This window comes from Betta splendens, chromosome 13 (assembly GCF_900634795.4).
Source record: "Betta splendens chromosome 13, fBetSpl5.4, whole genome shotgun sequence".
Lineage (NCBI taxonomy): Eukaryota > Metazoa > Chordata > Actinopteri > Anabantiformes > Osphronemidae > Betta > Betta splendens.
In genome coordinates, this window is record NC_040893.2 from 5686886 (window position 1) to 5713240 (window position 26355).

General features: G+C 41.7%; 5 protein-coding genes across 7 annotated transcripts in view; 3 read left to right on the plus strand and 2 right to left on the minus strand.

The window, feature by feature from the left end:
• Window positions 1-9189, plus strand: jam3a (junctional adhesion molecule 3a). The gene is made up of 9 exons (XM_029172156.3): window positions 1-201; window positions 5803-5874; window positions 5980-6093; window positions 6283-6435; window positions 6786-6988; window positions 7425-7524; window positions 7743-7872; window positions 7963-8014; window positions 8105-9189. Exons 1-9 carry the CDS (start codon window positions 153-155, stop codon window positions 8138-8140), a joined length of 909 nt encoding a protein of 302 aa, XP_029027989.1. The 5' UTR covers window positions 1-152; the 3' UTR covers window positions 8141-9189.
• Window positions 9190-10833: 1644 nt separating this feature from the next.
• vps26b (VPS26, retromer complex component B) lies at window positions 10834-15233 on the plus strand. The gene is made up of 6 exons (XM_029170989.3): window positions 10834-11514; window positions 12286-12442; window positions 12590-12754; window positions 13163-13338; window positions 13438-13580; window positions 14171-15233. The coding sequence occupies exons 1-6, from the start codon at window positions 11292-11294 to the stop codon at window positions 14306-14308; spliced, it is 1002 nt and encodes a 333-aa protein (XP_029026822.1). The 5' UTR covers window positions 10834-11291; the 3' UTR covers window positions 14309-15233.
• On the minus strand, window positions 12820-18187 carry thyn1 (thymocyte nuclear protein 1). The gene is made up of 9 exons (XM_029170990.3): window positions 18042-18187; window positions 17222-17285; window positions 16961-17136; window positions 16819-16887; window positions 16549-16641; window positions 16377-16472; window positions 16155-16305; window positions 16028-16070; window positions 12820-13585 (listed from the first exon to the last, which is right to left on the minus strand). Exons 2-9 carry the CDS (start codon window positions 17268-17270, stop codon window positions 13570-13572), a joined length of 693 nt encoding a protein of 230 aa, XP_029026823.1. The 5' UTR covers window positions 17271-17285; window positions 18042-18187; the 3' UTR covers window positions 12820-13569.
• Window positions 18188-18602: 415 nt separating this feature from the next.
• acad8 (acyl-CoA dehydrogenase family, member 8) lies at window positions 18603-22348 on the plus strand. The gene is made up of 11 exons (XM_029170987.3): window positions 18603-18763; window positions 19407-19507; window positions 19609-19778; window positions 19892-20001; window positions 20077-20153; window positions 20263-20400; window positions 20496-20631; window positions 20982-21079; window positions 21157-21309; window positions 21399-21501; window positions 21595-22348. The coding sequence occupies exons 1-11, from the start codon at window positions 18646-18648 to the stop codon at window positions 21648-21650; spliced, it is 1260 nt and encodes a 419-aa protein (XP_029026820.1). The 5' UTR covers window positions 18603-18645; the 3' UTR covers window positions 21651-22348.
• A 1165-nt stretch (window positions 22349-23513) lies between these two features.
• esamb (endothelial cell adhesion molecule b) overlaps window positions 23514-26355 on the minus strand; it is a 29202-nt gene continuing 26360 nt past the window's right edge. For 2 of the 3 annotated variants that reach the window (XM_055514009.1, XM_055514010.1), the window contains exons 6-8: window positions 25343-25465; window positions 25122-25251; window positions 23514-24697 (exon numbers count right to left, since the gene is read on the minus strand). In XM_055514009.1, the coding sequence (XP_055369984.1) occupies window positions 24223-24697; window positions 25122-25251; window positions 25343-25465 (728 nt within the window). In that variant the 3' untranslated portion in view covers window positions 23514-24222. The remainder of the gene's footprint in view (window positions 24698-25121; window positions 25252-25342; window positions 25466-26355) is intronic. The other variant, XM_029170985.3, reaches the window with a different exon arrangement.

Sequence of the window (26355 nt, forward strand, 5' to 3'; positions counted from 1 at the left end):
GCTCCGCTGAGGGCTGAAGTTGCCCGCCTCTTGTAGCTATGGAAACTCGTCGATGGCAACATCCACCAGTCTCTCTGCCCCCATCCTCGTAGTCGTACCTCTCTAGAGGTGCTGAGTGCGTGCGACCGTACCGATAAACGAGGCGCTGCAAGATGGCGATTGTGCGACTCACAGCGTGTTTCGTTCTGTGCACCAGCCTGGGTAAGTTGCATTTCACACAGCTGCGAGCGGAACCCGTCCGCAAGTTACTTAAATCAAAGCCGCGTCGAAGCTGGCGTCAGAGCAGGAGGCAGATGGGTACGAACGGGCTGGACAGTCAAGCGTGTATTATTTATTTTTTGTAGTCTGCCGTTGTGATTCAACGGACGCTAACCTTATGCTAACCACTGGAAAATGACGTAGATACATGTAAAAAGCGTCCTTCACGTTTTACGGTGTGAATTCACGTCAACGCCACGGCAGCCTGACGTCCAGGCGCTTAATGGAGTGGCGACGTTAACTCGCGTTTATTTGTGACCGACCGGCGACTAAATGGTAGATACGGAAACAAACGCAAAGGTTACTTTGGGAGAACGAGAGGCGACCACAAAACATGGTGGGGAGACGTGTCCTGAATTGAAGGGTATCGGTCTCACAAGCCGGAGAGCGCCTCGTTGTGTGTTTGTTCACACAATTGAGGCTTAGTGCTCGTCTAAACAGCGTCGAGAAGGCGCAGTGTTGATTAACTGCTTTATGACGGGTTAATTATCAATTACAAAGCGCAGGGTGGTCAGCAGGGCCGTATTAACCTCCTCACGGAACACAGGGCAAAGACTTATTGGGGGCCCCTAGTGACAACTCAGTGTTTAGAGGTGAAAAGTTAATTAGAAAATTTTTAGATATTAAATCATTTATTCATATGCCATTTTTCATCAGTCAGGCAATAGACTTATCCAGAAACATTGGTATGTAATACTTAGAGTATTTAAAGGCTACCCAGATGTTAAGTTCTGCTCATTTATAACATATACATTTATCAGGTCATCAACCAACTACAGTCTTTTTCAAATCCTGATTTATCTTTGCCACCAAATCAACACAGTTTGTGCTGTGCATTAATTTGTCAACCATCCCCCTTGCTCCATCACTCACACAACACAACAGCACCTACAGCGGCACACACGCACACACACTGGATCCTACTGCAAATGTCTCTCGCTTGTAGCACAGGTCGTAAACACGCCTGTGAGGAGCCTTGTTAGTGAGGATAGCTGCAGCAGGGCTGTTGACGCTTGCACCCTGTGTACAGCTGCTGGCCAGTATCGATGCTCATGCTTCAGTGGATTGATTAAGCTGACTGTTTAGTTTAATCAAACGTCAAAAACGCCCGCCACAGTCGGCGATGAGTCAAGTGACTAATTGTTTCAATGATGACGCCACTTGGCCTTTGCTGCCAACCACATAGTTCTAACCCAGACTTGTTAAACAGCCTGGCAGCAGTGCAGACATGTTCACTTAATGTTCTGAGTGAGGCCTGCTCATTTAACCAACCAGAGAGTTACTTGTTTCTGAGGGCATGTAGCTCGTTACAGTATATATTGTAATTTTGTTACATCTAAAAAGACTTGCTATATCTTTTTATTGGATGTGCTGATTAAACCTGAGAAATAACATAATATGGAGACAGATTAATTAGAAGTTTCATGCTAATTGATTTGTTCAAGTACAGTAGCTCAAACAAAACCATTTTTTATAATGTTGCTGCAATGTCAGACAGACATAACCAGAAGGACCTCAAATGACTCAGAACAACCATAATTTTTACAGCCTCCGAAAAGGATTTTAACAAGGCAGAAGTCATGGTGCCTCTTAGCCGCTTGCTGAAAAAATACATGGCCCAATATTTTATGAGGATGAAACCAGTGTAGCAGTGTAACCCACTGATGTATTTTTAATAGCTTTTGAACAACAATGGGGCTTGGTGGCACAGACGATGACAGTGAGTCCACGCAGTCCTTAGTTGGTTTTAGTCTGTTCATGGGATTTGTTGACAATAACAGAAATGTAGAAAATCACCGGCCTTATCCTTTAAACCCTATCCAAGTGGTGGATTTAATAAGACAGTGTGTGTGTTGACCTTTAGTGATTGGTGACGGTCAGTGGCGTGCTATTAGTGAGGCAACTCCAGGGCAGCAGCTAAAAATGTAGTCAGCCATGGTAAAGTTACACGGTGGAGATGACATGACTCATCGTCCCTGTTCCCTAAAACAGCTGGAGCTTCGGGTCGGTGAGTGTCGCCGATGCCGGGCCATGTATTGTTCCACCCGGGTGTGCGTGTGCCGTGAGGTCATTGTGCTGCTGCTCAGGGAAACTTGGCAGACGAGTTGGTCATTTCCAGATGGCAACCTCTGATCTTAGATCAATCAGATTATTGACACACATTGTAGTGTAGGTGAACAAGGGTTCACCTACACTACATAAACATAGCTCACCTGTAGTAGTAGCAGAAAATTTACAGGTAGGACATTATGGGGTATAATACTGTATATACTAAATAATTTGATCAGAATGAAGAAAATATGAAAATGTTTTCTTTCTTGCTGTAGTTCAGATTTTGGAGCAGTGTAGTGTTAATCTGTTAGCCTCATGGTTTAAAAATGTATTGTTATTAAGGCAGAATAAAGAGTTCTGTTACTGTAAATCCCCCAAAGAGCACTACATTAAACATGCTTATTTTACACAATGCAACAGCCAGAAATAAAAAGACAAGGCTTGACACTGTAAAGTGGGAAAAGAAGCAAATCATCTCATTTGTGCAAAGAAGCCGGAAACAAGATCAACTCTGGCGTTTTCGCTTTTCACTTACTCAAGAATATTTTATTTAGATTGGTAATTTCCCCTAAATGTTATAATGCGATGCATGTTTTATGAAGGTTGAGAACAGTCACTGTGGGATGCTGCAGTGTTGAAATACAGTTTTCTTACATCTCCACTAATGCAGCCTGGATGTCTCATTTTCATACTGGGGCTGATGGCTTGTACACGCACACTTCAGTGCGCGGTGAGTCCTGCTGCTCCTCGGTCCACAGTCTGCTCCACGCCGCTCGCGGCTGCCTTGTTCTGCCTTCGGCATATTTGCAGCCACTACACTGGAATGTCTGGGAAAGAACCTTTTTATAGATGCACTGGATCAACAGCGTTTGTCGCAGGGATGGGGACGGGTGCTTGTTTTCATATTTAGCTCATAAGAGGATTGCAGAATGTGGCTATTTAAAAGCGTGTTTCTCTCAGAACGAGCTATAAACCTACTTGGTCTATGCATTGCAAAAACAGAGGGATTAAAGTGAGTCTGTATTCGCTTTCCAGCAACATTATTTTCATATCCCTCAAATGTTGTCTTGTTCTAAACATACATTGTGTTAGTAGAGAATCGAGCATTGTCTTCTATGGATGCATTAGTAATTAGGTGCACATTGTCTTGTTAATTGACGATGGGTGTTCTTTCCCACGACCCACATTTCACTTTGTTTAGTGAACCTTTATCAAAACCAGTCACGGCAAACACTAAAGACAGAAAAGATTCAACTTAGTTTACTTGGCCAAAGAGGACAAGAGGACAGAGGATGGGTTCCATGGACACGTTATCAGCCACAGAATGCATCACATAAACAAATGGACTTTGGCAATAGTTAATTAATTTAATCACTTTCTGTTAATGCAACAGATTAAAACATTACACATACTTCTGGTGTAACCTCTAAAATATTCAGTATTATTTGTGACTTCATCTCCTGCAGAGTAAGTGAAGCAGATCATGTTTATTAAATGTATGAAATTGCTTATTATTCCAAGCTCTTCGTTGTGTTAGCCATGGAAGAAGCAGAGTAGTTTCCATGCTTTTTTTTTTTTTTTGGACGAGCTCTCGTTGTGTCTCCGAGGATGTCCAGTCACAGCTGGGATAAAAATAGCTCTTGATGTACAGGGTGGGAAAGTCAGCAACAGAGACGGAAGCTGAGACCTGAGAGTCAAACCTCATCAGTCTCTGCAGCTGTGCTCACATGGCCGGGTGATGTGGCAGGACCCAGGTTTTCATCACTTTCAGGCTGAGCGTCACTATATGCTAGCTCCCCGTCCTACTGTACGTCTCGGGGTCAGTCGTGCGCTAACAGAGGCTGCTTCGAATAAATACCTCTGAGTCTGTCAGAGGGCCTCAGGCGCACGAGGGGATGTCTTACTGGATTCAGAGCCTGCACAGAGTCTTGTATTATTCCAGTGTTCAGTGAAATCCTTTACACTGCCCCCCGCTGGGAGTGGCAACGCCTTCATTACCCAGCGAGGGTGCTGTTCGTTCCACAGCGATCCAGCAATTACTGTACTACATGTGGCACCGACACAATAGGATGAGTATAGGGATGAGTATAAAGGACGCTTACATGCTTATTTGTCTGTATTTGTAATTTGCGCAGTTTCCTAATTTGTTGACAGCCCACCCTCTCTGTATTCACTCGTTTTCCGCTTAAGTTGGCCTTCTGCTGGCCCAATTTTGGCAAAAGTTGCGAATCATGCCTCTTGCCATTACAATCTGACATTTACAAAATAACACTGATTGCTTTAAGGAGTTCACTCAAGCAAGGGAACTTCAAACAAATACATCTCATGTGTTGTTTTTGCCAGAGGAAAAAACAAGAAGCCTGTTTAAATATGCTTCCATTTTAAGCACGTTCCCACTGTTGAGTTATTTTTGTGCCTGTGATTTGTTTTAGGGATTTGGATAATTTATTTACTCTGTGAAGCTCGGTGTAAATTAGTGTCACAATTTAGCAAAGAAGCTCATGTATCTCGTAATGTTTTAGGGCGGGTAAACAACAGTTTGACCTAAGTTGGTTTTAGCTAAGTGCATCAATTAGTGTTGACAAAATCCATAATATTCCTTCACTTAATAATTGTGTTAATAGCACAGTGGACTGAATAAGTCATTTGTTTATAAAAAGAAATGAAAAGGTTTAAAATTAAAGAACTGAATTAGAATGAACGCATTGCATTGTAGTTGGCTGATAATAATTCTACTAAATGCCATGTACATATGTCATATGGAGTTTTATTAGATGATCAGATTAGAAATTATTAGAACCAGCAACTGAAAAGATCTCAGGGTCAAATAAATTCACTTTAGTCTAGAAATGATATCTTGGTTGCCTCGTGTGCACAGTATCCTTATTGTTATTACCCTGCTGCATTGTTCTAAAGCTGGAGGCACTATATAGAAAGAGCTGACTGTGCTGGCTCTCCTGTACGCATGTTAAAACCCTCCAAACTGAAAGTCAGCACTTCCACCTTAGTCAGGGTAGCGTTCTGGAGCTGGGCCAAGACAATAAAAATGTGTCACTGTCCAGATTCTTAGAAACATGACCCTATTAATGTTTTTATTACAGCTGTTTAACATTTAAAAGCTCCTGATGATTTATCACCGGCCCAAACGTTATACAGTACCATTAACTGCTGCAAGGAACCGAATGAAAAATTGTCGTTAGCATACTCTATTTTTACCAACAGGAGCTTTGCAATACATGTTCATTAAATATATTCAACTCACACCATTTGGCCTCTGGTGTTAATCTTCTTAAATAGAAATGGGAAGTAATTAATAAGATATGTGTAGCCTAAATTGAATTCCAAGCCCGTCACACTGTCTTAGTTTTTGTTTTTATCGCTCTAATCCTCAGTTTATTAGGCAACTTGCCCAGCTGATAATGTCTGCTAATGAAAAAGCTTGTGTGTGCCATCGGTGTTACTCTGTGTTTAGTGTCTTTTTTTCCTCCACAGGCCACATTCTATCATCACTCGCAGTAATCCTCCGAACCACGGACAAGATTGTGTGGGCAAATGAGTTTGAGCGTAAGTTGCTGGAAAAGCGTTCTACCAGATTTACCTAAAGTAGCTTTTCTTCGTCTGATTTGCACTTTCCTTCTGCTGCTCTCATGCGTTCTGTTTCCCTGGCAGCCATCGAACTGACCTGTTTAATAGAGTCCATCTCGACAAACAACCCGAGGATTGAATGGAAAAAGATTAAGAACGGAGTCCCCAGTTATGTGTACTTTCAAAACAAGTTAGCAGGTAAACCGCTTGGACGCTCCGGTCTTTATGAAAACCTCATCGCCCGGAAAACAACTGCATTTCAAAGCTTAGCCGCATGAATGGTACCTTTAAAGAACTTGGCATCAAAGTGTGCCATTGAACTGTGAGGTCGCGTTGCCTAGTCGAACCAGCAATTGTAATGTGTTTTTTCTCTTTCTCTCTCAAAAGGGGACTTGGAGCACAGAGCTCAGCTCAGAGAGCCGGCCAACATTCTGATCTTCAACACCACCCGGTCAGACACGGCAGAGTACCGCTGCGAGGTGGCCGCCATCGACGATCAAAGGGACTTTGATGAGATACTTATTAGTCTTGCAGTAAGAGGTATCATGAGCATGTACTTTATTAGGATACTGCAAATATAGTGTAGCAGTACAGTACTGTAACTTCCAGCTGCCTCCAGTAAAGTCTAGAAAATTAAATCTTAATCAGGGGGTGTGTCTATTTATGAAGCTGATTAGAGTTGCATATATATATATATATATATATAGATATATATAGATATATATTTAGGAGATTTGCATTTCTTTTACTTAATGGCTATTTCTTGTATGTGGGACATTTATACACAAGCTCAATAGCACAAGAAAACAATCAAGAAAACAATCACCAGTAGATGGATGTAAATCTGCCCTGCTTGATGGGTGACTGTGTGCCTATGTGCCTATGTGCAGTGAAACCTGTAGTCCCACGCTGCAGCGTGCCAGAGGCAGTTACCGTGGGAACCTCCACCGAACTGCGATGTTTGGAGAACGAGGGCTTTCCCGCTCCTCAGTACCGCTGGTTCCACAACAACGAGGAGCTTCCTCAAGATCCGAAAAACAGCCTTAAGTTCGTCAACTCCTCCTACAGCATCAACCCCGACACTGGAGGACTGGTTAGTTAGACGAGGAGGGAAAGCACGAAAGTAACCAATATGTTCTTTTACTATACATTTGTAATGAGCAGTATGTAACAGCTTCTCTCTGTACTGTAAGTGGCCGAGTGTTCAAAAATACTCTGTGCGAACAGCTTAATCTGAATAAAGCTTAAGTACAGTAAAGTTATAACAGGATTAAGTCATTTGAAAGGATCGTTGGGCATTCCAAGCCACGATATCTGAGGGGTTTACGTCAAGGACACAACTACCATGTAAAAGTCACATGACAGAAAGTCAACTATCTTACTAAACACATTTCCAGTCCTTTTATAGTGTCACAGCCCAAATAGAATCTCATCATAATTCATCCGCTGGCAGACATCCTTCAGCCATTCTGTTGACTGTGCAGCTATGTGTCACCGTCCTGACAAAAATTCTGAAACTGTCTCCTCAGAAATTTCGAAGGGTGAGGAAGGAGGACGCAGGGGAGTACTACTGCCAGGCGAAGAATGACGCGGGGCACGCGCAGTGTCCTCCACAAACCATGGAAGTCTGTGAGTGACGTGCCTCTATGAGCAGAATGTTAAACCCTTGCAATGCTCGGAGGCAGGATTTAAGAGAAAGCGCGGTGTCATGTTGCTTTCTGTACAGTTTGTGGAGCGTGCTGGTACTAAAACACAGGCCCCTGATCACAGTGCTGCATTGGTGTGAGGCAGTAGGCACCGCAGGCCTCTTAAACCCGTCCACGTCTCGTCTGTGTTCCCTCTCGCAGATGATGTCGACATCCTCGGGATCTTCCTCAAGTCCTTCGGTGCCGTGGCCGTGTTCTTCTGTTTGGCTGCTTCTGTTTGTCATTCCCTTAAACGTGGGTGTTTCCACAGAAAAGGTCACAATGAAAATAAGTGAGTATGAGATGCAGCTCTGAAGAAACCAGCATGCGAGATGGTATTTTTTTGCCCTGATGGTTTCGTCTGTTTATTTCTTTACTGCAGCTACAATTGGCCAGCACAAAACAACGGCGTTGACTATCGTGACGCAGACGAGGTAAACAGTGGCTACACACAAATGAACCGTATTGTTGTGATGCTGTTACCGGGGCAGACAGGCAGATTTTCTGTTTTTCTTCTGTCGTAGGGCCATTTTCGACACAAGTCCTCGTTTGTCATCTGACGGCCGAGACCGAAGACGGAGCTGAGACGGAAGGCAAAAAAACTGAGGTTAACCTGCAACAACAATTCTCCAGATGGTAACGTGTGAGGTGTAACATGGCACATTACTCTTCGATGCACATCAATATCAAATCAACTTGCCAAAGTAATTTTAATGTCATTTTGTGGCATTGTCTCTGTTTTTTTGTAACAAGCAGCATTTTTTAATCTGTGCTGTTAGTATTCATTTTCAGTTTGTTTGTTCTACTTGTTTCCAGCTGTTTGATGATTTTTAAACATCAAATTAAACAAATTCAAAGCTGTGACATCATACATGATAAAAACATTCCTACGTGTTTTTTGAACAAATCCTCTTTTATAATTGCAGTTTTTACTGAGTACACTGAAATTACTTTACAGAACTTCTTCTTCATTGTCTTTTCATGAGATAAACCTGTTCTTAGTTGGTTTCACATAAGGAAGCGTAGGAACTTGCGTTTGTATATACTGTAGCTATAAAGGCATTAAGTAGCTGACTGTACGAGGCTGATGAGCTCAGATTCAAAAGGCACAATTTATCAGCCTTCATTATATTTCCAGATGTTAACAAGTACAATACACAGTGCAGATGTACTCCTGAATTTGAATACTATATATCCCACTATGCTGCAAAGTCAATATGTACTATAAAGGTGGTGAAGTATGATTTTTAGAGTACTGTTTCTGTGTATAAGTGACCTTCTGTGCTTTACTAATTATTTTGTGAGTATTGGACATATTGCCCAGTTCAAACTCAATGTTCAATGTACATAAATGCATACATTTTTTATCTTTTCATGTTCATACAGTACAGTACACTCCAAACCTTACTCTAACACAGCAATAACTCTGTTTGCTGGGAGGTGACAGTATTTGCTGTTCAGTGTGTACCTGCAGTGTTGAGCCTGTCATCATTTCAAACATTTGTGTCAATGATTTGTGTGAATCTCAGGAACTGTTGTAAATGTTCATTTGATATTAATGCTCTATGTTCATGTTATTTTGTTACTATTAAATACATATTAACTGTAAGCGTTTCTTGCGTTTGACTTAATCCAGTCGGCTGCTACTTTGTGTCATTTGATTTAAGATAATGTTTAAAGTCTGTATGGAGTAGATGGGAAAGGTAGCATGCGTAAGTGTACTTTTAAATTTTGCAATAAAAATCAGCATCACTGTAGCAGGTCTCCCACAACCTGCAGGCTTCATGGCTCCATCACAGGCTCCTACTGAGTGTTAGTCAAAATGTCCTTGGTCAGGATGCTGAACCTCCAAGGACTGGTAACCTGCATCTTACTGTGTTCTGTCTGTCTGAGATTTACTCAAACCCTTCCAATGTTGTTATGAATTACACAGTAGCATATCATTATAGAATAAACACCAGCGGGTACATTAAAATGATTCCATCTTTACAGTTTCTTGCTTGTCTCATACACTATGTCTTTTTAAGTCGACACTAGCCTTATTAATTGTATGCTGCACACTGTATAATAATAATAATAATAATAATAATAATAATAATAATAATAATAATAATAATAATATAATAAAACTTATATATGTTATAATGGATTTCAAGGAGTTAGAATATTATTAAATGAGCAATTGCAAATTTCAATAAACTAAGTCTGTCTGTAATGTGTTCAACTCACAAAATATTAAACTTGATACTCGTCACTTCAACAGGCAGAAATAAGAAAAATCAGCATGGTCAGAAAATGAAAGAAAAAAATGAATCTAAATGTGGGGTATTTTTTGTATTTTGTAATACGAGGTTTACACTCTACTCACATTCAGTTGCATCATTGTGTGCAGCAGGGGGCGGCACAGGGGCATAGTGATTAGTATTCCCTCAGGGCAGGAAGGACATTGGTTCAATTCCCACGGCTTTTCTGTGTGGTGTTTACATGTTTACCTCCTCACAGTAAGCGAATGCTCTTTACAGCATTAAGTCACCTGTGCATCAACCACCACCACTATCCCTGCAGTTCCAGTTGTTAATGATCTGATTTAGGAGAGTAGCATCCATTAAATTTTCTTAGTCAGGAGAGACTCCTCTATTAGTCTGGATCCAGACTGGAGTCTCCCAGTTTAATATGTTTATTTTCGTATAGGGCAATAAAAGAGAAACAGAGGCATCAGTCTTTCAGCACCACCAAAGCTACTGTTATCAAGCATTTCTGTGTATCATCTCGTTTTCATCACTGCATTTTACATAAGCACATTGAGTTACTTTACTCAAAATAATGAGAGTGGCACATGTTTGCAGTAGGTCGTCAAAGTGTTCAACACACCTGCTGAACTCCTCATTTCAAAACAATTACAACTCATGGAGGAGATGTGAAAGCTTTCAAAAAATGATTTGACCTTTTCTCCTGCTAACAACTATCTGCTACAACTGGCAGTAGCCTTATTGGAATGATGCTCTATCACATCATAATGGGTTCTGATTAAGAAATGCAAACTGAAATATCTATTTATCTGTATTTGTGAATTCGTTCAACTTCTACGGAGCGCAATCTAATGCTAATAAGAATTATTAACTACAATTTTATTTCTAGGCGATGGTATGAAATGGAAGTGTTTATGCAGACTTGACAGTGAAGCGGCTTTTACCGGAAACACAGAAGAAAACGCATAATGGGCCGCTTGTTCTCTGTTTTATTGTGAAAACCTCTACCCGGAAGTAGTTGTGCCAGCGCAGGTGGCGTACATCCTGATTATTTGACAACACTCGCCGTTTTCTCTTTTAGAAAACAAACATGTAATAGCCATATATCCACACAGGGAACGTGTCCGTTTAAGAGCTGCACGGTGCCACTGCAGACTAATGGTTGCTGACAATAAAGTCAACGGAAAGGAGAAGTGACGGCTAATTTGCTAATGGACGATTTATGGTGCGTGTTCGCGGGGCCGTCGCTTTGCTCCTAGCTTCATCGGTGGAGCAGAGTGCGGACATGTAGCTGAAGGTGCCGCTTTCCGTGACATAGCTTTGACTTTTCCATGCGTAATAGCGTGTTCGGGGCTCCGAGAGGGAACTGAGGTCGCACGCCCCGCGTTGTTTGTTTTTCTACTTTGGGACATTCGCAGGGATTCGGCCTGACTTAGTTTGCTAACAGGCAGCGAACGCCACGATGAGTTTCTTCAGCTTCGGGCAAAGCGCGGAGATCGACGTGGTTCTGAACGATGCCGAGACGAGGAAGAAAGTTGAGCACAAGAGCGAAGACGGAAAGAAGGACAAGTACTTTCTGTTCTATGATGGAGAAACTGTGAGTGGGAAGGTGAACGTCACACTGAAGAACCCCGGGAAGAGGCTGGAGCACCAAGGCATCAAGATTGAGTTCGTGGGTCAAATAGGTGAGTTGGACGCGCGTGGAGCAGCTCCACGTGCTGCTGCACAGACCCGTGATTGAGTCAAAGCTGCAGCCGTCACTCTGTTAATTGAAAGACAATTAGCACCTGTTAGTAATAGATCTACGTTAGTTTGTGTTGTCATATAGTTGCTACAGCTCTAAATGTGTTACATTTCTGCTGCCTTTGTTTTTTTTTCCTTCAGCATATTCAATAAATTTATTCTAATCCATTGTTTATTACTTACATTTAAATTATTGATCTGAAAAATCACTGCAACCTTTATTGTTTCACTTGGTAACCAGATACCAACCAGTACTTTAATTCTGAAATTGATTGTTGTTGTTATTATTATTGATTAGTCATTGACAGAAAATTAATCATCAGGAATTGAAATAAGCCTCTACCACGATGGTGAACATTGAGATCTGTGGGTGCTTCAACTGTCAGACAAATACCAGACTATGTGGAAATGTTAATTTCGGCCTCCTCAATCAAGAAATAATTTTAAAGGATTTTTGAAGTGGTTAATTAATTATTATATATTGATAATGAAAAACGAAGAGAATTTGAGCGTCTTAATTTAGGAAAAGCCAGCTTTGGTCTCTAAAGAGAATCCAATACACTGGATGAGGAACATGATGGATGTTGCATTTTAATGATGCATTTTCAAAAAAACTGCCCCTTGACACGTTCGGGAAGATAATATGATCTATGTTTTTTTTTGCAAATGTGATTTGAAACTGATTTGTTTGCCTTTGCTGTCCCCTTTTTAAGAGCTGTATTATGACAGAGGAAACCACCACGAGTTTGTCTCCTTGGTAAAGGATCTTGCAAGGCCGGGTGAAATAACGCAGTCACAGACTTTCGACTTTGAGTTCACTCATGTTGAGAAGCCTTACGAGTCCTACACAGGCCAGAATGTCAAGTTGAGGTATGTTTGACCAGACACTTTACAGGCTGTGACTTTATACTAGTACATCTTTAACATGTGTTAACATTAGGCACTTGATTTATCTGTGTTTACCTGTGTTGTATGGGCAACATGTGGGACTGTCTTCTGTCTTTGTTCTTTTTACAGGTACTTTCTTCGAGCTACTGTGATCAGAAGACTCAATGACGTTGTTAAAGAGATGGACATAGTGGTTCACACGCTAAGCACTTACCCTGAGCTCAATTCCTCCATCAAAATGGAAGTTGGAATAGAGGATTGTCTCCACATTGAATTTGAGTACAACAAATCCAAGTAAGATTTTTATTTGCTGTATCTGTTAGTGAAATTTTAAGGTAGTTTAAGTAAAAGATCATTAATTTTTGTTTTGCAAATCCTTTTTAATTACACAATATACACAAGTAATAAACACAGTGACTGACTTGATTGAAAGAATACGAGAAGAACTTGTGCCGACTAAGTACAGATAAGCACTTGACCTGGGTCTGACATTAATACATGATTGAAGTGATAATTACACACGGTCACAGTCACAAAAAGCATCAGCCAGTTGTTTAGGGCTGAAACCATTGTTGGCAATATTCTATTAAAAATGTTTAGTTGAAGGTTAGTCTGTATGTCAGATTCATAGTGACAGAGTGTGTTTTATTTATTTATTTTTTACATTTTGTTTTTCATTATTTACTTTACTTTTGGTGACAGGTACCATCTGAAGGATGTAATTGTGGGAAAAATCTACTTCCTGTTGGTGAGAATTAAGATTAAACACATGGAAATTGACATAATCAAACGTGAGACAACAGGAACTGGCCCCAGTGTATATCATGAAAATGACACTATCGCCAAATATGAGATCATGGACGGTGCTCCAGTCAGAGGTGAACCACACTTGTTAATAACGTTCAAATATTTCAAAGGTAAAACACTGTGTCAAAGTAGACATTTTCTAACTTGTTACACTTGATTTCATATATCAGGAGAATCCATTCCCATCCGGTTGTTCCTGGCTGGATATGATCTGACTCCCACTATGCGAGACATTAACAAGAAGTTCTCAGTTCGATATTACCTGAACCTCGTGCTGATCGATGAAGAGGAGAGACGTTACTTCAAACAGCAGGTACCCTAGTGGGAGAAATGAACAAAAACCGTCTCATCATTAATTTATTTATTTTTCCCTTTTTTGTAATAAACACTGATGTTTGCACACAGACTCAAAAGAATAGGACAGGTTAAGAAGACCCTTTGTTCCCAACATCCCAAAGCTTAGAATGACTTTAATTGTCACTATAGATAAGCTTTAAGTGTATGGCATGTTAACCATAATGCAATTAAACATATTTAAATACCATAGTTCATCTTTAATCTTTTTTATTAAGCACTGTTTCCTTCATACTTTTTTTTATATTAACCCCCAGCTCTAAACTAGGGGTGCTTTTCCAACTCTCCATTCCCCAGAGCCTGCTGATTACCTTGATCAGGTGTGTTCAGTCAATCAGCAGCTGGATGAGCCAACTGACACAGCTGTTCAAGGTGATCAGCAGGGAGAGTTGAAAAACCAGCAGAGACACTGACCCGGGAGGACCCCACTTTGACACCCCTGCTCTAAATGTATCAAGAACATCGGCACCATTATTGATATGGTCTTAAACATTTGTGGAGGATGGTGACTGCGATGATTCATGAAGCTATTGTTTTCCCCTTGTGTAGGAGATCACATTGTGGAGGAAAGGCGACGTGGTGAGGAAGAGCATGTCCCACCAGGCCGCCATCGCCTCCCAGAGGTTTGAGGGCTCAGCTGCTTCAGAAAGTGCTCTGGAGCAGGCGGCAAAGGAGGAGAGCGGGTAGAGGTGCTGCCCTCCAGTCTCCATGACTCAGTGGTGGAGACACCTGTCAACTGTGCAACAGTACGACATCTGGTCAAGCAGCTGTTCTATTGTTAGCCGCTGCAGGTAAAAGGTGGAAGAAGGGAGACACATACAGTAATACAGTATGTGAACAATGAAACAGTTTGCATGAGGCATTCAGAGTCACTTCAGGCTGCTGGTCTTGACCTTATTCGTTAATGTTTTTTTTCTTCATGTAAACCCGACTAATCAACTGTTGCTGTTTCCACTGTGTAAAATCTTTCATGTGAATTTTAGACTCTTTGTTACACTCTAACAACTCTTGGGGATAAGTTAATTTCTTTAACGACTGCAGATGAATAGTCTTGAACGTTCATAAATGTGTATGTCCAACATTCCATGTTTAATTAACGCATTCCTGACATTGCTATGGTCAAGAAGTTCAAGATAACTTTGCACTGCTAGAGAGTTTTCACTTTGTGTTTGTTTGCACAGAATAATGGTGAAAGTGGAAACTGGAATCTTTTCTCCTTGATCTTTTAAAGTATTATCAAACACATTTATGTATATAAGACCAGCTAAACCGTTTCCTGTCCCCTGTTCCTGCTTGTTTACTTTGATTATACTGTACACAGTGCCACAGAATGACCTTTCATGTTCAAATGCTTTACCTCAGCATTCTAGTGGTGTTAGGAAAGGGTGTCAAAGTGTTTGTATTAAGGTCTGAAAGTCTTCTGTGTCATCTTTATTAGAGACTTGAAGTTGTGCCTAAGTGTATCAAGCAAATGAATTCCTCCTGCCTCTTATATAATTTTAGTCTTTTAACCAGAGAGAAGTTACACTAGAACTATCTATCTTTTGCAGAATGCTAATCAATTGCTCCTTGTCCCCAGAAGTCAAATAAAGTGATGCCAAATGGAAAAGTATCAGGGCTTTGTGTTGGTTTGTTGTTGGTTGTTTGTTTGTTGAAAAAATGCGTAGATGTGTTTACTGTATATGATAAATGTGAATTTGTTTAACTGTATTCTTCAGGATCTAAGGACTAGAATTGCATTGTCATGGTTACACACCTCTGCCAACACATTAAATTAGAATTATCTATCCTGACTCAATCTAATTGATTCATGAGTTCAAGTTGACATTTGTGTCAGATACATTCAAGTTCCCTTCCGGTGTTTGAGATACAGCATAAGAGACAATGGAGCAGACGAGGTCAATGCGACCCTGACATTTAATCAGAGTTCAATGTCACAATGTTACAAGAAATTCTATCAAGTTAAAAAGAACGAAATGGACGGGTGGTTGGAGAACCTGAGAATGCAGTGCCTGCAGTTAGAATTGAGGCCTTAGAAACTGGTACGAACAACGCTGTAACTACAGTTAAAAGAATACAAGGTTGGAAATAAGACTACGTGAGCTGGTCTAGTTTCTAAAAAGGAGCCCCAGCAAGAGTTATAAGACAAAACAGCACAGATAAAACAAAAATGTCTAGTCATAGTCCTAAAGGCTACAGTACAGTACATGTAGTGTTGCATGTGATCTGTGAATGTGTTTACAAGCAGCAGCTGATCCATTGGAGAGAAATAAAAACTGAACTGCAGCTATAAATAGACAAAAATACATTTAATGGTATTCAAGAAAACTCAACAGAGTATGTACAGTATGACACTTTACATGTGACGCACGCTACAGTAGTTTGCAGTTTCATGATAACACTCACAGTGGCTCTTTGTCCTCCAGACCAAGGACAAAGTCAAACTCCTCTGCAGAGAGAAAATGAACAGGTTTTCATAAACAGACCACGGATGTGTAATAAAACAGATGGAGCGCCCCCCTACTGTACGTACCAGAGGTCAAAGGTTGCACAGAAAGCCGCGCCCTGGTAAAAAGAGCCATGTCCTTCAGTGGGCCTCCCTCGGCTCGATGCTGGAGGTGGTACTTTTTCAGCTCCGACAGGGAAAGGAAACGCTTCGTCATTCTTTGATACTGCACATCCACCTGAAACGGAAGAAAATGATGGATGAGCATCTATGCACTGGTTACTGTGGCTGGTATTTCTGCAGCCTCACCATGCTCCACTTTGGGTTGTCTGCTTTGCTGGATGCATCATAGTGGATGTCTTTTTTGTCAAACTGAGTGTGGTCCACGTAGGCTTCCTTGACGATCTGGAGACCGAGACAAGTGAGCCCCCCTTCTGTCCGCGGCTTTGTTAAGAGCACAGTTTGCTCAGCAGTGACTTACTTTAATGAGGCCTGCTATCCCTGGTTCCTTGCAGTTGCTGTGGTAAAAGAAAGCCAACTGCCCTTCTTTCATATTTCTCATGAAATTGCGCGCCTGCAGATGATATGGATTTCGTCATAGAAACATCCCCACAGAGAAAAAAAAAGAAAAAATGTGCATAAGGCCATTAAAATAAAGATACGTGAAAAAGTCTACTTAAATAAATTTTGTACCGTTTTTTGTTTATCTCATCTTTTCATTGCAGGAGTCAGTTTTAATTTTCTTTCGTACCTGATAATTGCGAACACCATCCCAGCAACCAGTCTGATTAGGAAGAGCCTTCAGATCCTCAATCCCAAACTGCAGAACCAACCACAGGCATCATAGTGAGTCCCACAACGACTCGCCGATGATGCACCATGATGCTCCGTACCTTCACATCGACCCCGTTCTCGAAGCGGCTCTCAGGCTCAGACTTTAGCAGCCAGTGACAGTAATGAGGAGACGCAGGTGACTCTGAGCTCTTCTCCACAGAAGCTGCAGGTTTCCTCTTTCCACCACCACTTGTCGTCTTGCCAGAAGCGACTGGTTGCTGATCATCATCTTTCCCTGTGGTGCTCAGGCGTTAATCCTCACTTAGCAGAAAACAAACAAACTTGACAACAGGTCTGACATTGTTTATTTATTTCCTTACCTGAATTTGAAGCTGTTTTACTCACTCTAGCCTTTTTCTTTGGTGGCATCTTTCTGCCACCAAACTGTAAAAAGATGTTTCAGGCTATTAGATCTAATGGATTATCCACAACAGGACTGCAAAAATTTCAAAACATGTGTGGCCCTGATCTGACCCAGAGACCTTTATCCAGTGTGATGGCACTAACGGTCTGCTCCGTCTGCCTGATCTTGACCACAAGTGAGACCCATCAGTCAAAACAGAAGCAAATTACCTGACGGTGCCTCATCTGTGAAATGGTGGCTAACATTTGATTTGTGGTATTTGGGCTCCACACATGCTACATGCCTCTTACATCCATCTTGGACCCAGAAGAAGCCCAGCAGCCCCACATCATTGCGTGAGGGGGCTCACATCTACATGCTGTCTAGTAAATTATGATGACGCATATAGTTATATGTAAATACATGTAAGTGAATTGGGACAATTTAGCTCTTTTTGTCTGCCATCACAATGAATCTGAAGCATGCGAATCCTCCTTAGAGCGAGGGCTGTAAATCCAATTTGCAATTTATATTGTTTGTTGTATATTGTTGTATTGAAATATGTGCTGTATGATTGTGTCAAATTAATATGCAGCATTTTAGTTTCCTTTGGTCTGTCGGCCATCACTGAGCATTTCAACGCATGATCAGACATGGCAGAGATTAGAGAAGAGCTTTAACAACTCTACACAAAACCGAGCCACACATGCAAACATGTGTAAGTCGTTACGATAGCAACACAGATGATAAAGCAGCTCTAACCACAGTTATGCTGTGTAAACTCTGATGGGTCGTACCTTTAGCTGGGCAGTAAGGAAAGTGAGCTGTCTGCCATCAAAACCCGCGGAAAAAAACAACAACACGTGACGTAATCGAATTTGCCGGCGCGCATGATTTACGTGCCGTAATCTCCTTTTTATAACTGTTAGTGGGATAGTGGGATTATTTATATTACACGAATGGCAAACATAATTTGCATCCTTATGTTGGATGTAAATACTGTTTCGTTAATAAGAATGAAAGGTAAAAAAAAGTTAAAACCCATAAAAATGTTTAAACATTCACAAACCAAATGCAAATAAATTATATTTACATTATATATTATTATATTTAGCTTGTAAGAAACATCTGAAAGTAAGTGTAAATTACATGTGTAATGGGGCCCGTTTTAATTAATAAAAATATAATATAAATAAAAGGTTTCACACGGATGATAGTAATTTTTTTAGCTTTTTGTAGTTTAGTAATTAACATGTTTCCCAAAATTTTATAAGCAAAGCAACACATTTACGGAACAAAATTCATACAGTGGGAAACTTCCTGTTCCAGAACGTATCCTGATAAAACTACATTTCCCAGCAACAGGGGCGGACGTGTGTGTGTCATAACTCTACAGTAAACATGGCGGCCATCTGCCGGCTAGCAAGAATAAACGGACTTGCGTCCAGCATCTGCAGCTGGCATCGTTTAACGTTGAACAAAAGCTCTCAAAGCCGAGGAATCGCGTCATGTATCGACCGTAAGTCCATGAAAATGACCCGTGTTAGTGCACCTTTGTGGAACTTTCGACACTATTTTAACTAATGTCAGTGGAACCATGCGAACACAGCCAAATAATGTGACTTTAGTTAGGCAACAGATACGAACCCTAACTTTTAACGTTACCGTAGGGACGGTACCCAAAATAAAACGAATGAGTCAACTTTAGTGTAGTTCAGTCTAATATTTCATGTCCTGCTATTGGTTAGGTGTGGTCCTACAGCTGCTCCAGTCAAAAGGCAGCGGGAGCTACACGCCCAGTTGACACCGCCCTCCTCTGTGGCTGTGATGCCTGAGGGACTATATGTGATCATATGTATATATATTTATATCCAACGCATTTTGACAGGTTGTTTAGAAGCTTCCTTTTGCGTTTCCTCATAACAATAAAAACAAAATATTAGAGCCGTTTGTTTTGGAGCCAATGACAGAGTTTGTAAAGGTAGGCGTTTGTTTTATTCACCCAAAATAATAAAAAAAGAATTGCTCTACGAGTTACAATTCTATGTCTGTACTCTTAGTTTGCTGACAGTCACGCAACTTCCTGCTCCAGCATGATTGCATATTATTTGCTACATGCATTTGTACGTGTGGTATATTTGTACTTTGATCTTTGGCGACAGCTTCTCATGGACTCACAGACGAACAGAAGGAGTTCCAGAAAGTGGCCTTTGACTTTGCAGCAAATGAAATGAGTCCACACATGGCAGAATGGGACCAAAAGGTACTATGTCACGCACATGTGGAGATCAGACTAAAATCAGACCACCATTGCACCATTCAACACTGTTTTTTTTTAAATGAGTTTGTTGTTGTTTTTTTTAGGAGATCTTTCCAGTGGAGACGATGCGGAAAGCAGCTCAGTTGGGGTTTGGTGGAATCTACGTTCAGCCGGATGTTGGAGGATCAGGCCTGTCCCGCCTTGACACATCGATCATCTTTGAGGCCTTGTCCACAGGATGTGTTAGCACCACAGCTTACATGAGTATCCACAAGTATGTTGACAGTTTAGTGATAATATAAAAGACTATTTGTTTGGTTACAAGAAGAACACTTCCTTCCTCCAATAATAAACTTGAATCTTACCCTGTGTTTTTTTGTTTTTTAGCATGTGTGCTTGGATGATAGACACCTTTGGTAATAATGAGCAGAGGGAGAAATTCTGTCCTGATTTATGTTTGATGGAAAAATTTGCCTCCTATTGTCTCACTGAACCAGGTCTGTTCAGTATTTTGAAGAGTAACTCCAGCAAATATCATCAAAAGTCATAATATGTGTGATCTTTAATTTTAGGCAGTGGCAGTGATGCTGCCTCTCTTCTGACCTCTGCACAGCAGAAAGGGGACCATTACATATTAAATGGATCAAAGGTTCTAGCATGTTTACTCTGTGCATATTTATCAGTGCTTTAACATAAATTGTTGCCTTTCAAAGACACTGGTGGGCCACAACCATGTCTCTGCTGTGGTGACTTTTCAGGCCTTCATCAGTGGAGGAGGAGACACCGACCTGTATGTTGTGATGTGCAGGACGGGAGGTAAAGGACCCAAAGGCATCTCCTGTTTGGTGGTGGAGAAGGGAACACCAGGCCTGACCTTTGGCAAAAAAGAAAAGAAGGTAGAGTGCTTTTCTCTGTGCAAGTGTTCGCTTAGAGCCACTAGATGGCAGAATTAGGTCATAGTTATTTGGTTGTTGCCCGATGTGCTCTGCAGGTAGGCTGGAACTCTCAGCCAACCAGAGCGGTCATATTCGAGGATTGTGCGGTTCCAGTGACTAACAGGCTTGGTGAGGAAGGACAAGGCTTCAGCATCGCCATGAAAGGCCTGAATGGAGGCAGGATTAATATTGGTGAGGAGGAAGTTGCCACCATTTTACGGGAATCATACATTTGCTGTGAAGTAGAAAATGTAAATTATTGAGAAAAATCTAAATGATAGGGTTGTTAAATACTAGGAGTGCATCTACATTCATTAAAATAGAAGAAAAAAGGTCATTCTAACATGAACAAAGTTTACAAAAACAGAATTGCTGTGGACCTGACATTTCAGTTTGACTTCCCTCCAGTCATTTATCATTATTCCATACCCTGCCTTTAGCGAGAGGGAGAGGAGAGCCTTTGCCCTGGTGACTGTCTCCGAGTGTTGAGCATAGTGTGTGGTCATCCATCAGCAGATTTCAATTACTCACTCTGCTTCCAGCTTCCTGTTCTCTCGGGGCGGCTCATGCCTCCGTACAGCTAGCGAGGGATCATCTTCTGGTACGCAAACAGTTTGGAGAAACCCTCTCCAACAACCAAGTGAGTGGAGAACCAGGTTTCCACATCAGTGTCCTCTGCTCCTCCTAGTGACGATCTTTTCCTTCTGCCCTCTGTAGTTTCTTCAGTTCAAACTGGCAGAAATGGCCACAAAGTTGGTTGCCTCCCGTCTTCTGGTGCGTGAAGCTGCCACGGCGCTGCAGGAGGACCGATCTGATGCTGTTCCCCTATGCTCCATGGCCAAGCTTTTTGCCACAGACCAGTGCTTTCATGTTAGTATTGCTCAATACTGAACAAACTTTTAGTCCTAAAACGGTTACATGTTTGCACTCGTGCATTATTACCTTGTCCTACTCAACAGATCTGTAACCAGGCGCTCCAGATGCATGGTGGCTATGGCTACCTCAAAGACTACGCCGTGCAGCAGTTTGTGCGTGACATCAGAGTGCATCAGATCCTAGAAGGTGAGCTTTAGTGATGGTGATCTCGCTCTTAATTTCTTAAATGTGTCAGAAGATTATAGATTGAGTTCATTCCTGTTTTTGTTTTTCTTAAAGGCACAAATGAAGTAATGCGGATGATTATTTCTCGAAGTCTCTTGACAGAAGCATAAAAAATCCTATTACCTGGATGATCATATGACTCCAACAGTGACTCCATTGTGTAGGTCTACATGTCCAGTTTGTTACTAAAATGTCCTCAGCACATTTCTCAAAAGGTGGAAAAAGACTATTTCCACTATTTCCACCATTGTAGTTTTTTCATTTGTTTGTTACATTCACATATCAAATACTAGTGTTGTTTCCATATGTGGTCCTTTTGAGATGAATGATGCTTGTGATTAGTACATTGCTTCACTGTCTACATCAGCATTCATTTCAAAGCACAGCACAATATAGTATAAGTACAGTCCTTATACACATGATGTGTTTGATCAACAGACATTTATCAGTGACTGATATCTAATTAAGTCTGACTTACCGATTCTGTATCATGGGCACAGTTTGAATCCAAAAACATGTTTCATGTGAAGCTGCTACTGTGAAAGAAATAATTAGCTGTTTCTATTTCTATTTAAAAATTCTCTTTTCAGTCAGTCTGGGGGAGAGGTTTTGATGATCTATTTTTATTATGCTCCACTAATGCATCCAGCCTTAGTGTCCTTGTTCCTAAAGCGGCCTTTCACGTCTGATTTCACTCTATGGTTACTATATTTTTGTGTGTAGTAGCAGAAAAGCATTTGCCGTGCACCGCTGCAGACAAACTCCACCTGCAGGCACTCCGAATAAAATGATCCTAACTTTAATAGAAGGATTCAACCTCTTCATTGACCTCCTGAATCATGCTAACTAGGGATTTCTGGTTATTTATGGGAGCAGTTCACATGAATAATATGGTTGTGTTTCAGTCTATAATCCAGAACACTTTATTGAAAAAATGCCAACAATCACAACTGTATTAAAGGTGCTACAGTACATGTAGCATCTCAGCCTCAAATCACTGCTACATTAGTTAAAATACAAAAACCAAACATCAGCAGGAAAATAGGTTGAATTTAGGTTAAAATCAATAGTTTTCTCTGCCATTACAATGAACTAACTGTACTGTATCCTATACCAAGCACCTTATGAACAGAAAAGCTGGAAACCATCAACTTCAACACTGTGTTGGTTACATTCTATCATAACAGGGAAAAGTCATACAGAACAATAGTTTTACAAATTATTCAAACCTCTCTACTCTTTGCATTTTTGGGGCCAGACTTATTAAACTCCCAAATGATGAGTAGTAGGCTGAAGGAACAGATGCCTTCTGTTGCTGGATGTGTTGTGAGTAAACCAAACTTAGTGAAGGCAGCCTTATATTTGAACACATGGAAGTTTTGTTACCTGTCGATTAAAGAAAGGAAAACCCCACAGTAGTCAATGAAATCACTTGAAACCGACTAAAGTAAAGTTTTACAGAGAATTAACTGATAAAAATCAGACATTGCTTGAGTTGTGTATCGGTAAAAGATTTTTTAAAAGATTGTTTTAGTCTTTTATGGTACTCTGCACAGATGCCTGAGCCTGCTGCTGTTCTGCAGCACCAGAACAAAGCCTCCTCCATGTTTCATGATTCATAGATGGATTTATATGTTTTTTTTATTTGTTGTGGACAGCGGAATCTTCCTTCGTTGTCTGCCATTAAATCCACTCCGGCTCAAAATGCAGCGGATGGATCAATCTGACACCATGTACTTTGACCTTGGAGTTGACCTCCAATCTGTGTGGAAGTTGTCCTGGGTTATCTGACTATTCGAATTCAGAGGTTTTCCTCTTGTTAAATTTTTTCTGTTGAACCACAATTCAAAAGCAAAGTTGGATTTTCATTTGTTAATTTTCAGTACATATTATTTTAAATTTATTTTAATTTAGTCTTGGTCTAATCACTAGATACTGGAAGCTACCGTTTATTTATAAAGGCACACTCTTCAGCATGCACCCATAGTAGATTAGCTTATGGTTTGTACACTCAAACTCTTAATAAATCAGACTCTGAGCTGCAGGATTTAATTTTGAATGAAAAAAGTCATTCATTCACATCCATTAATCTACACTAAATGAACTAAGACATTTGACACCTTTCAAATTGTAAATCTACAAAGTACGATTCTGTAAGAAAGCTATTAGTTTCATTTTCTCTGGGTGTAGTGCATTCAGCCTGAGAAGTGTGACTGACTGTGTGTGTGTGCCACAATGCAAAGAGAATAAAATCATAGCAATGCTTTTATATTTTGATACATTAAAAATAAAAATGTAACTGAAACATTAAGCATTTTGCAGAAAACTCTTTTGAAACATTATTGTTAATGTTTTTGTAATGTAATTAAAATAATAAATAACAGATTATTGTTGTTTGAAAGCCATTTTGATAAGATGGTATGGTGATAAGATAAGTTGTAAGGAAAATTCAATCTTCCTAAGTATAAATAAAAAATATATTTCTCTTCAATGAGTCATAATGCAGAATACAAAAGAAACTGAAGTTAACACTACTAGTTAATTAAAAAAACAAAGTAGAACTTGTGCAAACAAAGCACAAGCTGCCTGTGAGACTCCTCTCGCAACCTGCCGGGTCGTTTTCCCATTCAAGGCCACTTCCTGTCCATCAGCAGCCGCCGTCTTTTGCTTCCCCACCGGCGCCTACACCAGCGAGCCAGCTTGGCTTTGGGCCGGCACCATGACGGCGACTGCTCCCATGCGCGTCAGCGTGGAGGAGCTGATCTGCGGGGACACGGTGAGCGGCGGCGCCTGAGGCTGAGCCCTGTCAGTCCTGCCGGGGACGGCGACCGCCACCGCGGGGCTCCTGAGGCCCTGCGGGGGGCCCCCGTTGGCGCTGGGGGGCCGCTTGTGTTTGCGCGAGGGAGTGCCGCCCAGGTTGTAGCCGGGCAGTCCCTGCAAGGTGTTGGCCTCTCCCGGCCGCAGCTGGTAGGCGTTGATGACGGAGCCTGCGTCCGAGGCCGAGGTGGGCGAGTACGGGTAGTGGAAGTTGGGCTGGTGGGGGTCCCGGGGCCGAGGGCTGGTGGCTATTGAGGACAGCGTGCCGTTCTTGGACACAATGTCGGAGCCTGTGTTACTCTTGGCCCATGACACTCGCTTTGGCGCCTGAGCGTCCTCCCTGAAATAGAGAGAAAAGAGTGCATGAGACAAAAAAACAACTATACAATAAGAGCCTCCATTCATTCTTCATTGAGTAGATTTTCCTGTATAGCGTGTGACAGTGATACCACTCATCTGCTTCACCATCTGAGGCAGGGATTGGCATCAGACCCAGACCCAGGTAAGTGCTGGTCCCCTTAAGCAACCAGTGTGATACCTGCACAGAGACCATGTCTCCCACTCACGCACGGGACAATGATTGTGAGAGTCTCTCACTCAGAACCCGGTTACTAGCGAAACCGGGCGTCGTTTTTACAAAAGGAAGGAAACCGTCTGTAGCATTTTACTGAACAGAGTGAATCCAAATGGCTTCGTCTCTCCAACCAAACCTGAACGTTATCGCTTCATTCGCGTCGCGCTGAACTGCACGCGCTGGGACTCACTTGATTTCGTTGGCCAGCTCCTCCTCGGTGTCCCGTCTCCTCCTCAGGACGAAGAGGAAGAAGAGCACGATGGCCACCAGCCCCAGAACCGAGCCCAGAGTGGCCCCCACCATCACGCCTGCGTTGGAAGCTGGGAAACAGATCGCAGACGGCGTTCACACTCAGCGAGGCCGACGCAACGTCGGGCAAAAATAATGCAGTCTTTGTTGCCGTGCACGTACAGGTGATGACCTCCAGGTTGATGGAGCAGCTGTCGGAGCCGGCCGTGTTGCTGGCTCGGCACACGTACTTCCCTGACATGCTTTTAGTCAGGTTGTTGAGCCTGAGGGTGCCGTGTCTCTCGTCTGCAACACAACCACACACTTAAACACTTTTCATTATCGCAGACTGACGCCATTTGTGCCGGTAGGTTCGCTAGAACTACTGTCACCAAGGAAACGACTGACAGGAGCGTGGACACCACACAGTTACGTGTTTGGGAACTATCTGAGCCACTTAACTCTAACAGTAACTTGAAGATAGAAGTGGAAATGAGGCTACGGGAGGAGTTATCTGTCTCCGTATCAGTAAAACGTTTAACATTACTGCTGCAGACAGTAAATGTAGTATTAAATAATTAATTTAGTAATCGGAGCGGTGTATCACAAAACCACCTGTGCTGTAAATGAAATATTTGTGTCAAGTATCATGGCAGTGCTGAATGCGCAGCCTTAATCCACAGAGTAATCTAGCATTGGCTCATTTCCTGTGCCGCCGTGTGCAGTTTGGCAGCGAGCGGCTCCGCGGCGCCGTGATCCTGTTCATCAACAGATTTAGTTTAGCGTTTTCTCGCACCAAGGTTACGACGCGGCGCCACCATGAGTGTGCGTTCAGCCGTCTCAGTGCGCTCGTGACGCGTTTGCGCCCGACAAACAGTCCTTTTTTTTTTCCTTTTCTGGCACATCTGGCATTAAAAAGCCGTGTTGCTGTAAACATTTAAACAAGCTTTATGAGGGACTTATAATAACAAATCCTCTGAAATCCAATCTTACACGTCAGAATGTAAGATGCGGTGCGTCTTTGCTCTCGTGGGGGTCGAGTGTGTGATGGGTGATAGTGTAGTGAACACCTTCTGCACCGAGTCAATCCCCAAAGACAGAAAAGTAATGCAAACCAGGGATTCATTCAAATCATCCCAGATAAAAAAGCCAAGGTTCACATTACGCCAGCAACATATTAATGCAAGAGACCAGAA

What these genes read in the sequence shown, in the direction of transcription:
- vps26b (XM_029170989.3), top strand. Translation starts at nt 11,292, where the DNA reads ATGAGTTTCTTCAGCTTCGGGCAAAGCGCGGAGATCGACGTGGTTCTG. An exon ending in GGACGGTGCTCCAGTCAGAG is followed by an intron (nt 13,339 to 13,437) that starts GTGAACCACACT and finishes TTCATATATCAG; the next exon opens with GAGAATCCATTCCCATCCGG. An exon ending in GACGTTACTTCAAACAGCAG is followed by an intron (nt 13,581 to 14,170) that starts GTACCCTAGTGG and finishes CCCCTTGTGTAG; the next exon opens with GAGATCACATTGTGGAGGAA.
- acad8 (XM_029170987.3), top strand. Translation starts at nt 18,646, where the DNA reads ATGGCGGCCATCTGCCGGCTAGCAAGAATAAACGGACTTGCGTCCAGC. An exon ending in CTATTGTCTCACTGAACCAG is followed by an intron (nt 20,002 to 20,076) that starts GTCTGTTCAGTA and finishes CTTTAATTTTAG; the next exon opens with GCAGTGGCAGTGATGCTGCC. An exon ending in AAACCCTCTCCAACAACCAA is followed by an intron (nt 21,080 to 21,156) that starts GTGAGTGGAGAA and finishes TGCCCTCTGTAG; the next exon opens with TTTCTTCAGTTCAAACTGGC.
- jam3a (XM_029172156.3), top strand. Translation starts at nt 153, where the DNA reads ATGGCGATTGTGCGACTCACAGCGTGTTTCGTTCTGTGCACCAGCCTG. An exon ending in TATTAGTCTTGCAGTAAGAG is followed by an intron (nt 6,436 to 6,785) that starts GTATCATGAGCA and finishes GCCTATGTGCAG; the next exon opens with TGAAACCTGTAGTCCCACGC. An exon ending in ACCCCGACACTGGAGGACTG is followed by an intron (nt 6,989 to 7,424) that starts GTTAGTTAGACG and finishes CTGTCTCCTCAG; the next exon opens with AAATTTCGAAGGGTGAGGAA.
- thyn1 (XM_029170990.3), bottom strand. Translation starts at nt 17,270, where the DNA reads ATGCCACCAAAGAAAAAGGCTAGAGTGAGTAAAACAGCTTCAAATTCA. An exon ending in TAAAACAGCTTCAAATTCAG is followed by an intron (nt 17,137 to 17,221) that starts GTAAGGAAATAA and finishes TGAGCACCACAG; the next exon opens with GGAAAGATGATGATCAGCAA. An exon ending in ACAACCCAAAGTGGAGCATG is followed by an intron (nt 16,306 to 16,376) that starts GTGAGGCTGCAG and finishes CTTCCGTTTCAG; the next exon opens with GTGGATGTGCAGTATCAAAG.